At 36.4% G+C, this 21,457-nt stretch overlaps 1 protein-coding gene and 1 pseudogene across 2 annotated transcripts; both read right to left on the reverse strand.

The window, feature by feature from the left end:
• Positions 1 to 2,607: 2,607 nt before the first annotated feature.
• On the reverse strand, positions 2,608 to 6,581 carry LOC127440015 (hyaluronan and proteoglycan link protein 3-like; annotated as a pseudogene).
• A 20-nt stretch (positions 6,582 to 6,601) lies between these two features.
• On the reverse strand, positions 6,602 to 20,220 carry mfge8a (milk fat globule EGF and factor V/VIII domain containing a). 2 transcript variants are annotated; one of them, XM_051702162.1, is made up of 10 exons: positions 20,059 to 20,220; positions 18,613 to 18,738; positions 18,372 to 18,503; positions 12,387 to 12,500; positions 10,869 to 11,050; positions 9,430 to 9,585; positions 9,190 to 9,334; positions 8,740 to 8,942; positions 8,247 to 8,402; positions 6,602 to 7,777 (listed from the first exon to the last, which is right to left on the reverse strand). In XM_051702162.1, the coding sequence occupies exons 1-10, from the start codon at positions 20,135 to 20,137 to the stop codon at positions 7,634 to 7,636; spliced, it is 1,437 nt and encodes a 478-aa protein (XP_051558122.1). In that variant the 5' UTR covers positions 20,138 to 20,220; the 3' UTR covers positions 6,602 to 7,633. The 2 variants fall into 2 exon arrangements, with proteins under 2 accessions (XP_051558122.1, XP_051558132.1); XM_051702172.1 differs by lacking the exons at positions 18,613 to 18,738; positions 20,059 to 20,220 and adding an exon at positions 15,539 to 15,672 and having other exon boundaries at positions 18,372 to 18,504.
• Positions 20,221 to 21,457: the final 1,237 nt, after the last annotated feature.

Consider the following 21,457-nt stretch of genomic DNA (forward strand, 5'->3'; position numbering starts at 1 on the left):
AATTTTATGTATGTGATAATTAAAAAGTAAAAATAATTAAAAACTGCATTGAGTTGTGCCACATTTATACATGAATATTGTGAATATTAATTACCATTCAAGCATATATATTGTGTCCATAATTTGTTAATTATCCTTAAGTAAAAAAAAAATTGACTGAGAGAAATTCTTATGTGTGCTCTGTCATTTAGAATGAACCATCATTGTCATATCCAATTGTTCAGCTACCAGAGGTCACTGACAGGAAGTCTGTGTTTACAAGAAGTGGTCAGAGCTTATGGTTTGGAGATCTGCAGGGCTAGTGGTGTGGATGAAGGGGCTCTTGCTGCATTTTGTTCTTACTTTGTCTTCAACCTGGCATATCCATCTCACTTAAAGAATACTCTGATATTTCTTCAGCGGTATGTTCAGAAACTTGCTGTGGATGGTGACAAGCCTCTGCCTACCCCTGTGACCAGAGTCATTAACCACTTATATAACATCTACCAAAAATGCCTCGCCCATTCTGTAGTCCAAAATGTTCTCGGACACTTGTTAAATTTATCCAACACATAGGTCTCGTTCATGCACATGAAGCAAATTTTTCAGTCATTTTTTTTCATACTGTGAAATGTGAGGTAGACTGGACTGTCCTCTCACCAGGTGAGGAGGCTGATTACCAGGCACTAGATACATATGTTGTTGAAGACAAATTGTTTGTTAGCACTTGATATTCCTGCTGGAGAAAAAAACTGCACTATACTGTAACCCTAAAAAGGTGCAGTACATGTATTAATGTAGCCTTTTTTTTTTTGTCCCTAATTTGGAATGCCAATGTGCTCTTAAGTCCTTATGGTGGCATAGTGACTTGCCTTAATCTGGGTGGTGGAGGATGAATCTCAGTTGCCTTGAGTTGTGTGTCTGAGACAGCCAATCTGCACATTTTATCATGTGGCTTGTTGAGTGCGTTACCATGGAGACATAGCACATGTGGAGGCTTCAGCTATTTTCCACGGCATCCATGCACAACTTGCCATGCGCCCCACTGAGAGTGAGAACCACATTATAGTGACCACAAGGAGGCTAACCCAGCCGGGCCAATTGGTTGCTTAGGAAGTCTGACTGGAGTCACTCAGCACGCCCTGGATTTGAGCTTGCGACTCCAGGTGTGGTAGTCAGTGTCTTTACTTGCTGAGCTACCCAGGCCCCCAATGTAGCCTTTTTTATAAGCTATATGTATGTCAGTGTTAAACTTTGGTTTTTATTTTCTGTATGTTTGAGATTGAATTTGACTTTATAGATGGATTAATTATATGACTTATGTTTGTGTTCTTCAGATTTCAACATAACTCTTACAGTGTTTTAATGTTTGTCATTTAATGCCCATTTTAAATGACTGCTTTATATTGTATTGTATGTAGTGTATTTGCTGTTTAATGTATAATACTTATTGATGCACACCTGCTGTTGAGAGATGTGCAAAGTTATTAACTTAATGTATTTCTTTTTGTAAAAAGAGATTTATAAATAAAATTGAATATCTGTAAACCTGTGTCAATAAGTTACTTTTTTGCCACCTAAAGGATCAAAATGGCTCTGTCACTGGGGTATTACCCTAAAGGTACAAAGTTGTACCTTTTAATAAGGTCCATTTTTTGTACCTTCTACGTAGAGTGCACGATTGTACCTTAGGGTACAAAATTGCCTCTTAAATGGTACAAAGTTATAAGGTACAAATTTGTTCCTCAATTAAAGGTACCACCCCAGTAATGGGCACTTGTACCCTAAAAGGTACAGTTTTGTTCTGAGTGTTTACAGACAGATTGTTTCACTTTTAATTGACTATATCACAATTCCAGTGGGTCAAAAGTTTACATACACTAAGTTAACTATGCCTTTTAAGCAGCTTGGAAAATTCCAGAAAATTATGTCAAGTCTTTAGACAATTAGCTTCTGATTGGAGGTGTACCTCTGGATGTGTTTTAAGGCCTACCTTCAAACTCAGTGTCTCTGCTTTACATCATGGGAAAATCAAAAGTAATCAGCTAAGACCGCAGAAATTTTTTTTTGGACCTCCACAAGTCTGGTTCATCCTTGGGAGCAATTTCCAAACACCTGAAGGTACCACGTTCATCTGTACAAACAATAGTACGCAAGTATAAACACCATGGGACCACGCAGCTATCATACTGCTCAGGAAGGAGACACATTCTGTCTCCTAGAGGCAATGTTACCAAATACTAACAAACTGTATGTAAACTGACCCACTGGGAATGTGATGAAACAAATAAAAGCTGAAATAAATCATTCTCTACTATTATTCTGACATTTCACATTCTTAAAATAAAGTAGTGATCCTAACTGACCTCAGACAGGGAATGTTTTCTACGAGTAAATGTCAGGAATTGTGAAAAAATGAGTTTAAATGTATTTGGCTAAGGTGTATGTAAATTTCTGACTTCAACTGTATATTATTAAAAACTAGACAGAAACATAATAATTAAGGTATTCAATTAATTAATAAGATAAATGTCCACAAAAGTATCTGGTGCCATTGTTATCAAGTGTACAAACAATAACAAAAAGTGATTTGGAAACAAGTGGTTCTTGTCCTTACATAATGTCAAATTAACTCATTACATGTTTTAATGTACTGAACAATAGTATCAGAATCTGCACTGCTTCAGTGAAATTGAGCTTTTGAGAGCGTTGAACATAATACACTTTCCCTGTAAAAGAAAAGTAATGTGTGTAAAAGGCATATTTTCAAATGCAAATGATCTTACATGAAATATATTTTTAATCAAAAGTTACTTATGTCATGGAAACAATCTGTGAATATGGTTCATTTCATTCAACAAACGTGTGCTGTGTTTTATTCATTTAGAAATTTAGAAACAGTTGCTCACCCCTGAGAAAGGAGGAGAAACAGAACACATCATAGTGGTTCAGGCGCCGATGTCTTGAACCGTAGTACTAGTTGCGAATACCAGGGGCCATGTGGAGACCTCCAAAAGCCTGTCGTGGCTGAGTGATGGGGTAATGCACTGTCCCATCTGCCAGCCATCCGGCATTGCATCAGTCTAGTCCCTCTTTCCAGGCTAAGACCAACTGATCAAATGTTGCCACAACTGAGTCTTGTCCTTCACATGCCTTCTGATAAGGATACACCACACCTGAAACACATCGAGTCTTGATGTGTGATAATATCACATATTGAGTCTAGGAAGAAAATGACTTCGTAAGATGCGCGTTAACCTCTTAATTCCAACTCTACCATTGCACTTTTATCTTCAAGACAATACCACTGTCATTCAGGTTCACATGAGTGGTAATCAAGGAGATATCTCCAGGAGCTTCCTGCTGAAGAAAGACCCGATCCTTGAAGTCCTTAAAGCTACGCTGGCGGTGACCAATGGCAACCAGAACATCTGATTCCTGTGCCTCAGAGGGTGGTAACCAAGACCAATTTACCCTGACCTGGCGAGGGCCACTCAGAGGTGGTTCATACCAGTACCGACAGGGAAGAGTAACATTACTTCCCCTCAAGGCAAATACAGAGTATTAAAATATGCTACGAAATTGGTTAGAGCTGTTTAAAAGTGCCATTTGGACATACTCTCTCCATTATTTTCTCTAAAGATGTCTTGATAGAAGAAGTCATTGGAGAATTTGATCTCTGCCAGATAAGAGTGCAGAACATGCAGGAGGACTACAGGGGTTGTAGAACTGCCATTTGGAATAGTTTTCTGTGTGGGTCATATATAGAGGATGTTTATATAGTGAAAAAAATAAAAAAATAAAAAAAATATTATTTTGAAATGTAAGATATTGATTCAATGACAGGAAAAAAGTTTTTTTTTTTTTTTTTTTTTTTAATAAATCATTAAAGTGAGATGTGAATAATTCTAAATATACATACCCAGTCCTCACATGTGTGCACACAATGTGGTCAAACTCCACACATGCAATCCATATGCATCCTTCAAATATGATCCAAAACAAACATTCAGTTTTAACATACAACTCTTGTGAACACACATTTAATGCAATTTAACAGCATTTTATGTAAAATGTGATATTTACCCAAATAATTATCAACGGATGAACAACTCTCTTGCACAATGTATGATCTCATGTTTCTAACACGAGAGAGTGCCACGTCCAATTTATGATACGAGTTAAATAAGAAAGAAAATAAATTAAACTGAGTATTTTAACATTTACAGATTTGACCCATTTACTTCCATTGTATCTCACTGTAACCCAGATTTCTTTTTTTTATTATTATCTATTTATTTATTTTTAAGAGATACACAGTCAAAATTATTTTTTGTGATTATCAACATTATGCCAAACAATGCTGTCGACTGAGCTTAACTTGTACTGAATCCAGAATATACCTTTAACTGTACCCTTGATGGCCAGTAAACAAAACTGCAAAAACTGAGGTTTATTGGAGTTACACTTGCACTGAGGATGAGGGCTGTTTGACAATATTGATTTAATACTGAATGTAAAAACGTGAGACAAAGTTTATTATTAGATTATTTATATTCTCATATTTGTCCATTCCAACAACAAAAAATTGCAGTTAACATAGCTTTCACCAAAAATACCATAGTTATTATAATTATTGTTAATAGCTACTACAAAAAATCATTACAAACTAATATGGGTGAATAATACCAAGTTTGAACAGTTTTGTTGTATTGTAGCCTATTGAATTTGTTTGTATTGTAATAGAAATAGCTACAGTAATCAATCTGATTACTGGTTGAATCAAAATATTTATCAAAAATAAAATAAAAATCAGCCAAAGCAAAACATTTACAAATCATGAAATTTACTCACACGGTTGTTGATCTGTCTGCTGCCCCACTGAATCTGAATCCCAGTGTTTGAGAACACTGTTAAAGGAATAGTTCACCCAAAAATGAAAATTAGCTCATAATTTACTCACCCTCAGGCCATCCAAGATGTATCTGAGTTTCTTCATCAAAACAGAATTTAAGACTTTTAGGATTTCATTTCAGGCCTCCTCCTCTAAACAATGCAAGTGAATGTACTCCATTTTTTGATGGTCCAAAATGCATATTTAGGGTGCATCAAAATAATCCACACGACTCCAGTCGACAAATAAAGTTCTTCTGAATGCAAACGATTGATTATTTTAAGAAACTAAAAATTTTCGCTTCCGTACATCTCTGTGATGTGCGCTCATGAGAGGGATGACGTAAGCTCGTTGGTAAGGTCATGCGTCACGTTGGAGGAGTCAGGAAGCGCGTCATTGTTTACATTGGGGGTTTTTTAATTATTATTTGGAAATTATTTTTTATTTTATATTGTTTTGAAATTGTTTTGGACCATTTTGGTTTGTGAACGGCACAAGTTTCTCTTGTAAACAATGACGTGCTTCCTGACTCCTCCATGTGACGCATGACCTTACCAATAAGCTTACGTCATCCCTCTCATGAGCGCACATCACAGAGATGTACGGAAGTGAACATTTGTAGTTAAAAAGTATATAAGTATTGTTTTGTTTCTCAAAATAATCTATCATTTGGGTTCAGAAGAACTTTATTTGTCGACTGGAGTCGTGTGGATTATTTTGATGAACCCTAAATATGCATTTTGGACCGTCAAAAAATGGAGTACATTCACTTGCATTGTTTAGAGGAGGAGGCCTGAAATGAAATCCTAAAAGTCTTAAATTCTGTTTTGATGAACGAACTCAGATACATTTTGGATGGCCTGAGGTGTGTAAATTATCAGCAAAGTTTCATTTTTGGGTGAACTATTCCTTTAATGACAGGTCAAGCAAGCGGAGACAGATTATCTGAAGGACTGTGACATCAGCTCAGGGGTCTCATATTCTTTGAGTTCTGTTTTTCATCTTACTGGACCCAAAGAGAATCCACAAGCACAACCACACAACCACAAGTCTCTTTTTAAAGGCAAACAATTCCAGTCAGATACAAAAACAAAAAAACAAATCATTTTGTATTTTTATTTGGAATAATCTGATCTGTCTTAACATAGCCACATAATGCTTAGGTGGAAGCTTTATGTTTGAAATAGCTCAGACAAGGTCAGCTGTGTGTTGTTGGTTTGTGCACATCTCTTGCTGATTTCTTGGACACCAAGAAATGATAGAACCAACTTATGTATGTGAAGAGAGATGATGAAAGGCCAGGCTGGAATGCTGGTAAGTGGTGTAAACAGTATGTGTCTGAGTGGGAGGGTGTAATTTGTATAATAAGATGTTTGCTTAGAAGAATGGCATGAACCTGTGAGTTGTAACCAATGAACAGTTGTTCACATTTGTATATTAAGTCTTACAACAGAGTGATACTCTTTGAGAAGCCTCAATGGAATTACTTGTGTTTGGACAACTAGAAAGGAATCTAAGAAAACGAATTAGGAAATTCACCGTTTAGCTCTTAGAATCTCTTATTTCTTCCCACAATGAAATACTGGTCCAAATTCTCTGTCAGGTTTCCTGAAATGATTTTAACAAATTGAGTAAAGGATTGACCCGCTAGTCTCACATAATGTATGTAAATTTTTCTCTTCTTTCTTACATCTCTGACTTTCTTCATTTCAAATGCAAGAGGAAGCACACATTTAACTTGTTTATTAACAATGTTAACACAGTTTTTCGAAACATAAAAATAGGCCTACTAAATTGCACATTTCTATTTGAACTTGGTTGTTTACAAAGACTAAAATAAAAACTAATACAAATTATGAAAAAGGACTGTAGTGCAAAAGTCAATTCAATTCATTAGAGTAAATCTACCACATACTGTTCTAGTTTACTTTATGGTAAACTGCAGTTTCTGTGGGATCCATGTATATAAATGTACTTCAGACAGTAAGGAATGGTGCAGACAGTGTTTGCAGACTTATGCTGCTTTATAAAAAAAATTAAAAAAAAGAGTTGGTAAATAATTTTGCTTTGAACTATTACCCACTTTCTTAAAACTTGAACTTTTGCGTTATGGATCAGTGCTGCACAAGTCCTAGAAGGTAAAATAAGGTCAACTAATGGACTTCCAGATAGGTGGGCTATATTTAAGATGGTTGAAACCTTCTCGGAAAGGTTTGGCTTACCTTATTGACAGTAAAAGATGTTACTCAGTTTCATGGAATATTCCATTAGGAGATGCATTTTGAAATACAGCAATGGTTAGTGATTGTGAGACTAACAATTTTAGTGAAGCGTTTAAGTATTAAAATACTTTTGAATAAGTCTTACATTTGCTTTCACATTTATGCTGCTTTAAAAATTTTAATATTCTTCAACATTTACTTACATGATGGTTTTATAATAGCATAAACTTCTTAGCATTAAAAATGACTATGATAACACATTATGACAACATTATTATTGATACAATTCAGACAGCTGGATGCAAAATACCATGATGTAATCCTATAATAATTTTAACATTGTGCCAAAAAGCTTACAAAATTTGATCACTTCATTTGTTGTTATTTATGAAAAGTACCACAAGAACCTGCCATCAATTAAATAAAACACTGAGCAATACAAATGAAGCATATGTATAAAAAATAAAAAAAAATCGCCATTCTACAACCCACACAACACTCGCTCACTAAACCCAGTGCGGAGCCTTCAGCAGGGTCCCTAATCATCACAGCCCAGTAGCTCCATGCGTAGAGTTATCCGCTCATGCCACTCCCATGGCAGAAACCGTACAAATCGGGCAAAGAAGGACGACTCAAACAAGTTCTTTTTGTGTGTGTTGTTGTCAATGTTTCCTTGGAAAATCTGCAGAAAAATTATAAACTGTTTTTTAATCAGTTCAATTAGTCAAATGAATTAAACATTAATTAATGTAAGATCCATCAGATATATGGCTTTTGCTCGATATTAGAATTGAACAAGATTCTGTTGCAATAAAGAATGAAAAAGATGAAAAAATAATTCTTAAAGCTGGGTTAGTAGCTTGAAAAAAATTTTCATTTCCTCTGAGAATACACAATCAAATATTGAGAGCTGGGTGTGTGACTGTAAGCTTTGCTGTATTTAATAAAGAAAAACGTTTGCTTGACAATGACAGTATGTGCTACTGCACCCTACACAATGGATTAACAGTACACAAATAGTTACTGAGGCTGGTGGGAACTCCACAGCACCCTTTATTATATAAATATAAAGAATGACTTTAAACTATGCAATTTACCCTTAGAAATTAATTCAAAAGTTATTTTTAAAATAGAGATGATATCGCTGTAACCTTATCTGTTCTCGTTATTTGATCCTTCACAATGCTCCATGACTGTCCATCAACACTATATGCAATCTTATAGGCTGACACAAACTGTACAACTCCAAAGTCTTTTGCTCCCTGAGTGATGATGCCAGTGATCCTTTTAGGTTTCTCCAAATCCAGCTGTAAAGAGAAAGAATACATTAAACATCAGAAACCAACTTCAAACTACAGTCATCAACTACCTGTAAAATAACTGATGTGAAAGCTATAGATCAGTTTTAGTTAGTTATTTAGATAACTAACTTGATTTAGTTAATTATTAGCTAGTTTCAGTTAGTTTCAGTTTCAGTTAGCTATAAACCCTTCACTTTGCATTAAATCTCACTTTAAATTTACTCAAATGTATAAAAATTAATAATCACATTCTTTTAAATAAGCAGCATGGAAATGCAGCTTTGTGTAAAATATACATGACAACTCAAATATTCCATTTATTCAAAAGAGTAATGAGTCTGACCTGGAGCCACTCGGAGCGGTTGTTGCTAGCTGCTGCCCAAGCGTTAGTCTTGCCTTGTTTGTCCAAGCGAGCATAGTGGGGGTGCCAGGTAAAGGCATCTACACCCCAGGTACGGTAAGCACTAGATGCTGAAAGCTGCCCGTCAGAGATGAGACGGGACTTCATGCCCAGCGGATCATTGCAACCAATTGCGCTGGAGTGCACTGTCATGTTAGGACAAATGAGAATGCTAAATTGTCAAGAATGAGAAAAAAAAAATTCTCATTTTAAATGCAAACATTTTTATCTGAAATTATGATTCTGGAACTGTCAGGAAGACCATTTCTATTCATTGTCATCAAGACTTAACTGACAAGCTGACAACATTTTTTTGTTTTGTTTTGTTTTGTAGTGAATAGAATATGTTAAGAAAAACTCTAAATAGTAATTCATAGTTAGAATTGCAATTACCATTTAGCTCACAGCCCATGAGTTCCATCCGGAGAGTACATGCTTTACGGCACACCACAGGAATAATGCGAATATACTGGGCCACAATGGGAGGGTCAAACATGTTTGTCTTGGTTCCATCATTATCTGTATTTCCCACAAACACCTGAACATTTTTGTCAGAGGGGTAATTAGTAACTTTAAACACCTAAAGAAGACTTATTTAGGCAACTAATTGATAATATGCATATTGTTTCTTACTCTGTCTTTTCTTTGGCCATCCGCTCTGTACATTGTGTAGATTTTGCCATCGAAGCTAGATGCCACCTTAAAAGCTTTGACAAACTCTGCTGTCCCCATGCGACTGGCTCCTTGGGTGATGATTCCAGTGAGACGCATCTTCTTCCGCATATCAATCTAAAATGAGAAATAAAGGGCAGGAAGTGTGAACATCTTTTCAAATACCCTGATTAGGGCTGCACAGTTAATCAAAATAAAAAAGTAAGTGCTGTTTGCTTCAAAGTTCATTTGTGCTGCTTTGTCCTGTCTGTATGGTGTTAGTGCACAAGTATGACCTTTGCACAACAAACACCATTTCTAGGCGCAATTAACATTTGTATTCTAAACAATGGATTTCTGTGAAGCCATTAACACCTGGAGCAAACATTCATCAGTGATTCACCTCCCGTTATATAATCTCTTTTGGTGTAAAAAGGCCTTAAATGTGCACTCAGTTATTTTTATCTCATTAAAAAAAAAAAAAACGTTTAACTCCTAAAGACATGAATTGTAATTTTGCAATATACGCAGGAAATCATGACCACTCACATTAAATTCTAGTCATACTGTATCAGTAACCTTATAAAAGCTGTTTTATTCTACATGGAGAGGGTCTCCTCATGGATGCTGCCATGTTATGATCACATAACCAGCCGAATACTACTCGCTTAAATCTCAGTAATCGTCTTTTTATTTGACACTTTCATTCATTGATTAAAGTATTCATGGCTAACTGTGAATACTAAATTTCTACAATGGCATCTGAAACTGAAAACTATTGATTTTAAATGATGCTGCATCCAAGCTGCTAGGTGTTAGTGTAAGTCTAAAATGACACAAATACGAAAGTTACTGGATGCACCTTCAACTCTTAATGCAGATGTCACCCAAAAAAAGGCTTGACAGTTGAGAACTGGTTTAACTGAACTGCATAAAATATATTTTATTACAGAAATATATTACTATTGTATAATAAGAAGCTGGCTGTCTGGTGCGGTCACAACAACCTTGAGCTTAACATGCTCAAAACAGTGGAGATGGTAGTGGACTGTTTTAACTTCAGTGTTTTATTTAATTACTTGTTTGTTTGTTTGTGGCTGAAGTGAAAAAGGTCTGAGTTTGGTTCTTTTTAAGAGGAATCAAGTGTGAACATGGGCAAAACATCACCATTTGGTCAAAAGAAATCACTTCCTATTTTTTGGTTTGTTATATCATAGTTCAAATCGCAATAGCAATATTTTCCAAAATAATCGCAATATGACTTTTTGCCCAAATCGTGCAGCCCTAACCCAGATGTAAACAAAATAAAACTGAAATATTCAGTAGCATGTTACATATTCAATCACAGCATCTGGAATCACAACAGATAACACCCAGGCCCATGATATGAAAAAATACAATCAGTGGACTATTTGGCTAACCTCAATCCAGGGGCTCTTGTCTTGGGGTGCAGAGCTCCAGGCATTGACAATGCCCTGGTTATTAAGGCGGGCAAGCTCAGGTCCCCAGTGCTGAAGCCCTAGAATGCCAGAGTGCACAGAGGAGGCAGAAATCTGGGACTCTCCAATTCCCCCTTCCTCCATTCCCAATAGATATGTACAGCCTGTGCCATAAACAAAGCAGAAGATGGTCAGACTGCCACATAATAAGGTATGCTATAACTTTGTTTCTCAACTCCAGTCCAGGGGACCCACACACTGCACATTTTAGATGTCTTACTAATTAGCACACCTGATTAAACTCATCAGCTTGTTAGTAGAGGCTCCAAGACCTAAATTGGGTGTGTTAAATAAGGGAGACATCTAAAATGTGCTGTGATGTGGGTCCCCAGGGCTGGAGTTGAGAAACACTGGGATATAAGGCCTTGTAGTCTGTTTTATATTCTCCTCCTTAAAGGTACACTCAGTAATTTTTCATTTAAAAAAAGTTTACCCCTAAAGAAATTAATATTACTTTTGAAAAGTATAAAAAAAAAAATATGTTCACTCACTTGAGATCACATCATGTCTCGAGTCATATCAGTAATCTTATTAAAGCTGTTAATCTACATGGAGAGGGTCCCCTCATAGGTGCTACCATGCAGAGATCAAATGACCAGCTGAATACTACTCACTTTATCTTGGTAGCCCCCATATTATTGGACATTTTCATTCAATGAATAAATTATTCCTGGCTGTGAATAATGCATAACTTCAATGGCATCAAAGTTATTGTGTTACATTATGCAGCATCCAGGCCACTAGAAGTCAGTATAAGTCGAAGACGAGTGTGAGCAAAATCTAAACAAAATATTACTAAGTGCACCTTTAATGTTGCATAGCATATTTCCACCTACTTTATTACAGGCCTTAACCAACTGTGCTTACAGAACCAATGAAAAAGGCCTGACAATCCATGCTTTCTTTCCTGTGTTGTTGTATTGAAACAGGAAGTTAGGACAGGACATGTAGAAAACAGCAAATTTAATTTGCCTTGAACCATGATTTGCAAGTTGCTTTTGCTATTTGGATGCAGGTGACATTAGGGGGAGGGACATTCTCGGTCTAGAAACCATTTTATTGGACCAACATTTGAATACACCCATGATTGCAAGATGAGTCATCGATATTTTGTTATATATTTATGTTATATATAAATATTATCTGTTTTCCCAGACGAGAAAACTGTACATTTTAAATTGCTAAAAGTTTATTCATTTTGTCAAATGCACTGGTACACTAGCATATAGATGTCCTCAATACTGACATCGACCAAAGCCACGAAACTTGAATTCTGATTTTATGGGATAAAGGTACTTTGATTTTTAATCAGCTACAAGGCACCCTTGGAGTAGACAGAATTAAGTGTGATGCTAAAACACACTCTATGACATTCGAGAATAAACAGAGGCAACATCAAACATGCTAGGTAGAGACTGGATCATTAAAACAGATACTCACGCAGCTGGCATTGCTTTCCAACATATGGAGAAGGGCACTGGCAGGTGTACTCTCCATCCAGATCACGGCAGAGGCCTCCATTTTTACAAGGCTGGTTTGCACAGTCATTCACATCTATGTAAGAACACCAAAGATAATACAGAAATATCAGTATGACTATAATGTATGTATAATGTGAGGTAAGTTGGACGTGCCATAACCCGTGGCCAAAGCATGCTTCCAAATAACCATGTTGTCGGTCTACAAACATTGTTGATATCTTTGAACAACAAGATTAATGCTCTGCAAAAGATGAGTTAGGATGTAACAGTAGCTTAAGTATTTATAACAATTAATAATGTGCTGACTGAGGGGTGTGTGTGTGTGTGTGTGTGTGTGTGTTTTTGGTTGGTATAGTACAGTGCTCAGCCTGTGTGCTCATGCAGGTGGCTGCAGGTTCTCTTGACTTTCTGGGACAAAATGATGTGTGTTACAGAAAGTAAACAAAGGATGCTGAATTGAACAGAAAGGAACAACAATACATATTGCTAGCCAACACAACACCAAAGACACAACTACGGCAGTTATTAGTTTCAGTTGATTGTATATTGTCTAATGACAGATTTTAAGATGTTTTAGATTTGAGAAACGGCAATGCACAAATGTGAGCTCAAACACATTTTGTTCACAAACTCCTGCTTGAAGGTCACAACCTCTGATAAAATGCAGACCAGTGGAGCCCTCACAGCAGTGAAACATCTGCCAAATGACAAAGATAAATAGGCATATGCAAAACTCAGTAAACATTTCACTCCCTGGTTACTCTGTGTCACTGTATCTACAGTATCTATCATTATGTGGACAATTATTTATGTCATATGTATGTATATATACACGAATGACGTATGTATACATTATGTGGAATGTAATTTGCACATTATGACCTGGGACTATATTCCAAAGTAAACTCACACATTCACAAGCTAAAGAACAATGCATAACGTTATCCCTTGTCTACTTCCATCATCTGGCCTTATTGCAGTTTATATAAATCTCCACTAAGGGGCAAGCTTGTTGCCTTCTTTAAAGCTACACTATGTAACTTTTGGCCCTCTAGCGGTTAAAAAACAAAACTGCATGTGTCTTGCAGAAGAACTATGTTTCGGTAATGACGCAAGTTGTGCTTCGGCTCTGCTCCTCTGCGCGGATGCATGTGGTTTGAGACATCGTTGTACACAATGATACAGGACATCTTATCAGAGCAAATGGACAAATAAATAACGAAAGAAAGGAAAAGATGGATATTCGAAAACATGTCATCTGAGCAGATAAGTGCCATATCTTATGCTGTTGTTTTGACTTATTCGAAACATTGATGTTTTGAAATAAATTACGTTAATAGAAGTTAGGCAACGTTTGTTAACATTAGACACAATAACTGCTCGTCTGATAAGGTCAAACGTTGTAAAGTTTTTATAACTGCAAGATATTCTGGCCAAATAGACCATGATAGTAACTAATTTATAGATTGTTATTGTTACCAACCAGTGGTCAACATCATTTCAAGACTCATATGTCCTTGGCAAGCCTAGGACTAAAGGATTTATTTATATAAATTATTGGCGTTATAAAGAAAAATACACACTTGTGGTATCAAGTGAAAAGTTATGCACCGATTACAGTACAATTATTGTATTTCACTACACACACAGACGTGTGTTTGTGTGTGATTACACAACTATACACTGGCGGCTAAAAGTTTGGAATTAAATGTACAAATTTTGCTGTTTCGGAAGAAAATTGGTACTTTAATTCACCAAGTGGCATTCAACTGATCACAAAGTATAGTCAGAACATTATTGATGTAAAAAACAGCACCATCACTATTTCAAAAAAATAAAATAAAAAATAATTCCTTTTTGATCAAATCTAGAAAGGCCCCATTTCCTGCAGCCATCACTCCAACACCTTATCATTGAGTAATCATGCCAAATTGCTAATTTGGGACTAGAAAACCACTTGCCATATCAAACACAGTTGAAAGCTGTTTGTTCATTAAATGAAGCTTAACATTGTCTTTGTGTTTGTTTTTGGGTTGCCACAGTATGCAATAGACTGGCATGTCTTAAGGTCAATATTAGGTCAAAAATGGCAAAAAAGAAACAGCTTTCTCTAGAAACTCATCAGTCAATCATTGTTTTGAGGAATGAAGGCTGTACAATGCTTGAAATTGCCAAAAAACTGAAGATTTCATACAAAGGTGTACACTACAGTCTTCAAAGACAAAGGACAACTGGCTCGAACAAGGACAGAAAGAGATGTGGAAGGCCAGATGTACAACTAAACAAGAGGATAAGTACATCAGAGTCTCTAGTTTGAGAAATAGATGCCTCAAATGTCCCCAGCTGACAGCTTCTACCCGCTCAACACCAGTTTCATGTACAACAGTAAAGAGAAGACTCAGGGGTGCAGGCCTTATGGGAAGAATTGCAAAGAAAAAGACACTTTTGAAACAGAAAAACAAAAAGAAAAGGTTAGAGTGGGCAAAGAAACACAGACATTGGACAACAGATAATTGGAAAAGAGTGTTATGGATCTTAACCCCATTGAGATTTTGTGGGATCAGCTAGACTGTAAGGTGCGTGAGAAGTGCCCGACAAGACAGCCACATCTATGGCAAGTGCTACAGGAAGTGTGGGGTGAAATGTCACTCGAGTATCTGGACAAACACGCACAGGCGAATGATGTATGTATGCAATTTCCCACAAATTCCGTCCCGACAGCTCTAAAATATAAATCATTATTATAGGTTTATCAAAGTGTATTTGGGTAAAGACATGGTTTGGAAGATGGATTTTTGTTGCACTCACTCATTAATAACATTATTATTTACATATATTTACATATTACATATATGTTATTTTTTAACAAAACAAAAGTTAAATAGTGTAGCTTTAAAGTGAGGAGCTGTAGCATCAGATGAACAAAAATATATTGTGTGCCAAACAATGTAAATACACTGAGCATAAGTATGCACAATTTTAAGAAATAGTCTATAATATGATATAAAATGTCTGAAGCATATACATTTTCAATGTATACTGTATATAAATCAGTGGGCTGATGTTTACCACAAAGGTTGGTACAAGTACAAAGTATTACAGAAATAATACTCATTCCTGCTGCTGCATGCAGAACCACAGTGTTTCTCACACTTCTTGAGGTCTGAACATGACAGAAAGGCTGTAGTCTAAACGAACATCACAGTATTTACGCCACCAACAACAGAAGTTGTTCTGTCCGTAAACTGTTAAGAGGATTGAAGAACACAGAAAACATTATTCCGCTCAAAGCCCAGCACAAGCACACATTCAGTACAGCAAACAAACACACACATGCATGCATGCATGCATGCATGCACATAAACAAACACATCTGTGCATATATGCACAGACAACAAGACAAGGTTTTATCAATCTAGGTCAGACTTGTTTCTGAAGACAGTTTCTTGAGAGCTCAGTCTTACATTATTTTTGTGAGCTATTACTGAAATACTATCCATCACTTATAATATAACAGTATAATCTATTCAGAACAGGGTGCTAGAAGACTCCAGAAGAAAGATATAATTTATGACACAAAGTAACATTTTATAACAGTCTGTATTTACTGGGTATGTGGCAAATAATTGAAACAAATAAAATCAAAGAAATAAAATATATTCAAGACATGCAAGCAATGTACTAGCCTTTCCAAAGCTTTAAGGGGTGTTTAAATCTGGCCAGTACATTAAGTGTTTTAGGGGATTCTAAAATGCCAATAGGCTGGTCTGCACTGTTCTTCTTAAGTATAAAACCTCTTTGGCTTGATTAGGGCTTGCCAAATTGCACTGAAGGTGCCTCTGTGGAGACTGTTCCTGGCTGTATTTGGTGTTGGCACTGAAAGGCCTTTAGATTCTTAATATCTGTAAAACCAGCTTTTTTCACTGTGCATTTTAACCATTTGATGCATGAATTATTAAATCACAAATGGCAAAATCATACTGTAACGTTTCATATAACTTTTATAATAATATAACCATTTTGTGGAAAGTTACAAATCTGCCCACTGCTGTAAAAGATAGCGGTAGATAAAATTCTTGTTTTTTGCATCACCACTTTGATCTACTATTTTGAATGTCTGTTTATGCAGAAAACACAATTTATAAAGAGGACAGTCATATAGACTTATGAGCAAGGGTCAAATGTAATCATCCTATGGTGGTTTGGATGTAATATCCCATCCTGAATGGTTGAAAATGGCTTTTAAACTTCTGTCCACTGTGCTGGACGTCATGCATCAAAGGGTTAAAATCATAAAAGGGAGAAGGACTTGTATGGACTGGAAAATCTGAACAAATCCTATTTAAAACTCACTATGGTTACAGCTCTCTCTCTAACCACTACTGACTGCTCAACATCCTGGGTGTGTCTGTTGTTTACAGCAGTGCCATTGTACTCAAGTACAGGTACTGGTCATATAATTAGAATATCATCAAAAAGTTTATTTATTTCACTAATTCCATTCAAAAAGTGAAACTTGTATATTATATTCATTCATTGCTTTGTGTCCAAGCACATTAATAGAGAGGCAAAGGGAAGGAAAAGATGTGGTAGAAAAAAGTGTACAAGCAATAGTGATAACCGCACCCTGGAGAGGATTGTGAAACAAAACCCATTCAAAAATGTGGGGGAGAACCACTACGCACAGACGTATGCAAGACATGGGTTTCAGCTGTCGCATTCCTTGTGTCAAGCCACTCTTGAACAACAGACAGTGTCAGAAGCGTCTCGCCTGGGCTAAAGACAAAAAGGACTGGACTGCTGCTGAGTGGTCCAAAGTTATGTTCTCTGATGAAAGTAAATTTTGCATTTCCTTTGGAAATCAGGGTCCCAGAGTCTGGAGGAAGAGAGGAGAGGCACACAATCCACGTTGCTTGAGGTCCAGTGTAAAGTTTCCACAGTCAGTGATGGTTTGGGGTGCCATGTCATCTGCTGGTGTTGGTCCACTGTGTTTTCTGAGGTCCAAGGTCAACGCAGCCGTATACCAGGAAGTTTTAGAGCACTTCATGCTTCCTGCTGCTGACCAACTTTATGGAGATGCAGATTTCATTTTCCAACAGGACTTGGCACCTGCACACAGTGCCAAAGCAACCAGTATCTGGTTTAAGGACCATGGTATCCCTGTTCTTAATTGGCCAGCAAACTCGCCTGACCTTAACCCCATAGAAAATCTATGGGGTATTGTGAAGAGGAAGATGCGATATGCCAGACCCAACAATGCAGAAGAGCTGAAGGCCACTATCAGAGCAACCTCATAACACCTGAGCAGTGCCACAGGCTGATCGACTCCATGCCACGCCGCATTGCTGCAGTAATTCAGGCAAAAGGAGCCCCAACTAAGTATTGAGTGCTGTACATGCTCATACTTTTCAGTTGGCCAAGATTTCTAAAAATCCTTTCTTTGTATTGGTCTTAAGTAATATTCTAATTTTCTGAGATACTGAATTTGGGATTTTCCTTAGCTGTCAGTTATAATCATCAAAATTAAAAGAAATAAACATTTGAAATATATCAGTCTGTGTGTAATGAATGAATATAATATACAAGTTTCACTTTTTGAATGGAATTAGTGAAATAAATAAACTTTTTGATGATATTCTAATTATATGACCAGCACCTGTACATTTCTAAGCTTGAGCCTAATGAAACCATGTATAGCAGAGAAGACCCAGCATGCTGTGGACCTGCAGCCACAAGAATATTCGTCATGTAGGAGAAAATAACATGAATTACCCACCAACTGTGTCACGGGTTATAGTATTGAATACAATGTAATTTCATTCACCTGAAGAATTTAGAAGATTTACAATTCTTTTTAAATATTAAATAAGCATCCTGCTAAACCAAAGAGAAATGTAACACTGGAGTGATTTTTCTAATCTAAAATAAGTAGACCAAAACTTACTGATCTGGCAGTGTGCACCCTCGAACCCAGGTTGGCATTTGCACATATACTCATTAAAAATATCTCCTCTTCTAGAGGTAGTGATCACCTCACATGTGCCATCATTTTTACATGGGTTTGGGCTACAAGGACCTGAAGCAGAAAACAGGTACTGTATAAGTTCTGATGTGAGTCTCAGAGTATAGACATATATAAAAAGGGGAGGACAAGTATAAACAACACATAAAGGAATATTTCTGACCGCCCTCTGTGGCATTGCAGGTATCTCCAGCAAATCCCTCAGCACAGATGCAGATGAAGGGATCTTCTCCGATGCCAGTCACACACGTCCCTCCGTTATGACACAAGTTCACCTTGCAGTAATCTCCTATGGAGGCACACATAAGCATGGAATGGAATTAGCTCTTATTTTATCATTTGGGAAGGGACTGAGTGGTCCTGCATATTAAGCTGTGTGAGATAAATAGAAAAAAAAAAAAAAAAAAAACAGAGAAGGATTGCTTTTCAAGCCTCTTAACAGGATCAGGAGAGTACAAAAGATAAGTGATGTGAGCAGCATAGCCAATGTCGATGTAAAGCTTTCAAATGCAGATGGACACTTCAAGTGTAGGACAAGTTGTTTAATATTTCTATTAAAGTTAAGATGGAAAAGAGCTGAATAACTCTTATTGTACGAGTATGAGTGCAACACAACAAAACGTTTATGAAGCAATCACAATACTTTGCAATAAAACAGTAGCCTAATTGAATGCTGATCATGTTCTGTTTTAAAAAGCATTATCACCATTCACTGCAGATAATTCTAGCTGGCCAGTGTGTTAGCATTTAAAGGTATGAACAGAATACAAGAACATGGAATACTCTTAGGCACATGTTTCAAATGTAAGAGACAAGTTACACAACAACATGCCTGCTGAGATTCTGGGAGATTTGTGCCATGTTTACCCTCTTAGCTCATTAAGATTACATGTGGAGGTTAGGACAGTCCCTCTTGGAATACTTCTCACCAAGAAATCAAAATTATTGGCTACTTGCATTACTGGAACTTTTTATATAACTATGCACGGGCTTACATTCCAGTCAGATTATCCAAAGTAGTGTAAATCTCTTTCCATCTCACTGCAGTGGATTTGTGCTGTCCTCACAACAGACCAGACATCTCTGTACCATTTGGCCAGTTTACACTTATTAAGATCCACTCTACATTTAATTACATTAATCGCATTTAACTGAATTATTTGAATAAATAAATGAATAAGACAAACTGAAATGGTTACCAATATGCTTATTTAATATGAGATGAGACATCTGGTTACCATTTTAAAACTAAGTCAGTCCCTGACATATGGCCAGTGAGACACTATTTTAGAGAAGTATACATCCTGTACTAAGATGGACAGAGTGCAAACGACACACTGCATAAAATCTTAGCATGAGAAATGTTCATTAACCACATATACACAAACTCATTTCTACACTAACATGCACTCAAAGTTTGCTTGACATATCTTTGCCTTCTATTTTCTGTATTATCTGTCACTAATATACCCAAGATAAAAAAGGTGCTTATAACTACTGCCAAAAGAAAAAACAAACAAACAAACAAACTAACTAACTAACAAACACTGTATACAATTAATAAAAAGCCAATGAAAATGTGCTTTTTAAATGTAAGATTATTACTCACCATTCACAGTACAGATGAAGCAAATGATTAAGCCGACGAACACTATTTTACAGGAACGAGAGAGACTCGGAGTATTCATATTGGTACTCTACTGATTCTCAAGTCCAGGAGCGTTTTTCTTACCGCTAGCTCTCCTGACGTCATCATCCTCAAACGTGGAGCCGCGAGACGCGCTCAAGCACCGGGGGCGCGCACTGTTCACATGCACGGCTCAGCTGTTTCAGGAACTGCTGTAATGTCTATCGCTTGATTCTGCACACTTGTTTTATCGGATGTTGTACTTGGCATACCTTACTATTTAAATTAATAAAAGTATGTGCACAGTCAATTAGTTTGAGCAACCACTTTCAATCACATTTGAAAATTCCATTATGCTCCTTGACCTTTTTCACAGACAGTGATGACGCGTTTCCGCCTTATTTAGCAACGTAAATCTCGCATTTATTTATTTATTTATTTTTATTATACGTTTTTTAAATGTTTAGTGTAAGTTTATTACATTATGCTTTGTGTTATATTACCCTGGAATTAGTAAAAAATAATAATAATTACCACAGTTGCGAAGGGGTTTCTATTACAGCTTCTGATGGTCTGACTGTCTTAATTCATTGCTCTCTATTTTTTTCCTCTTCTGAAAAGTCATTCAAACGTAATAGTGGATTTTTTCTTTTGGTCTTGGAGCAAATGGGTAAGTGAAAATAATATTTGCTGTGATCTCCCATTCACCGCTGTCGAAGTTTACCCTACAAACCTTTACTTCCGCGTTCCAAAGCCTGTAGTGTGAAAAAGGTCTATTCTAGTTCATATATCATTGTTTTGTTGTCGATAACATGTGCAGTTATTTGTGTTGTTGTATCATAGCATGTAAATAATTTTATTTCTTCTCTCTCTTTTTAAATGGTTTTATTTTAAATTAAGAAACTGTGCATGGTCGATATGGGTACAGCAAAGCCAGTCAAATACAACATAAAATAAAGATGTGAATAAATGAATACAAATAGCACCTAAATAATGTTAGCAATACAAACAACAAAAATGAATTAATACATTTACCGATATATATACACTACCGGTAAAAAGTTTTGAAACACTTACTCGTTCTATATTATTTTTTTCTTTTCTTCACATTTTAGAATCATAGTAAAGTCGTTAAAACTATGGAATAACATAAATGAAACTATGGGAATTATGTTGTGACTAAACAAAATCCAAAATAAATCAAAACTGTTATATTTTAGCATCTTCAAAGTAGTCACCCTTTGCCTAGAATTTGCAGACATGTACTCTTGACATTTTCTCAACCAACTTCTTGAGGTATCACCCTGGGATGCTTTTTAAACAGTATTGAAGGAGTTCCCATCTATGTTGGGCACTTATTGGCTGCTTTTCTTTATTATTT

The sequence above is a fragment of the Myxocyprinus asiaticus genome, chromosome 1 (assembly GCF_019703515.2).
Source record: "Myxocyprinus asiaticus isolate MX2 ecotype Aquarium Trade chromosome 1, UBuf_Myxa_2, whole genome shotgun sequence".
In the NCBI taxonomy this organism is placed as follows: domain Eukaryota; kingdom Metazoa; phylum Chordata; class Actinopteri; order Cypriniformes; family Catostomidae; genus Myxocyprinus; species Myxocyprinus asiaticus.

Excerpts from the sequence above, each read along its gene's own strand:
- mfge8a (XM_051702162.1), bottom strand. The coding sequence starts at position 20,137 with ATGAATACTCCGAGTCTCTCTCGTTCCTGTAAAATAGTGTTCGTCGGC. Across the intron at positions 9,586-10,868 it reads ACAAGAGCCCCTGGATTGAG|ATTGATATGCGGAAGAAGAT; the intron begins GTTAGCCAAATA and ends TTCTCATTTTAG. Across the intron at positions 7,778-8,246 it reads AAATAACGAGAACAGATAAG|ATTTTCCAAGGAAACATTGA; the intron begins GTTACAGCGATA and ends ATTTTTCTGCAG.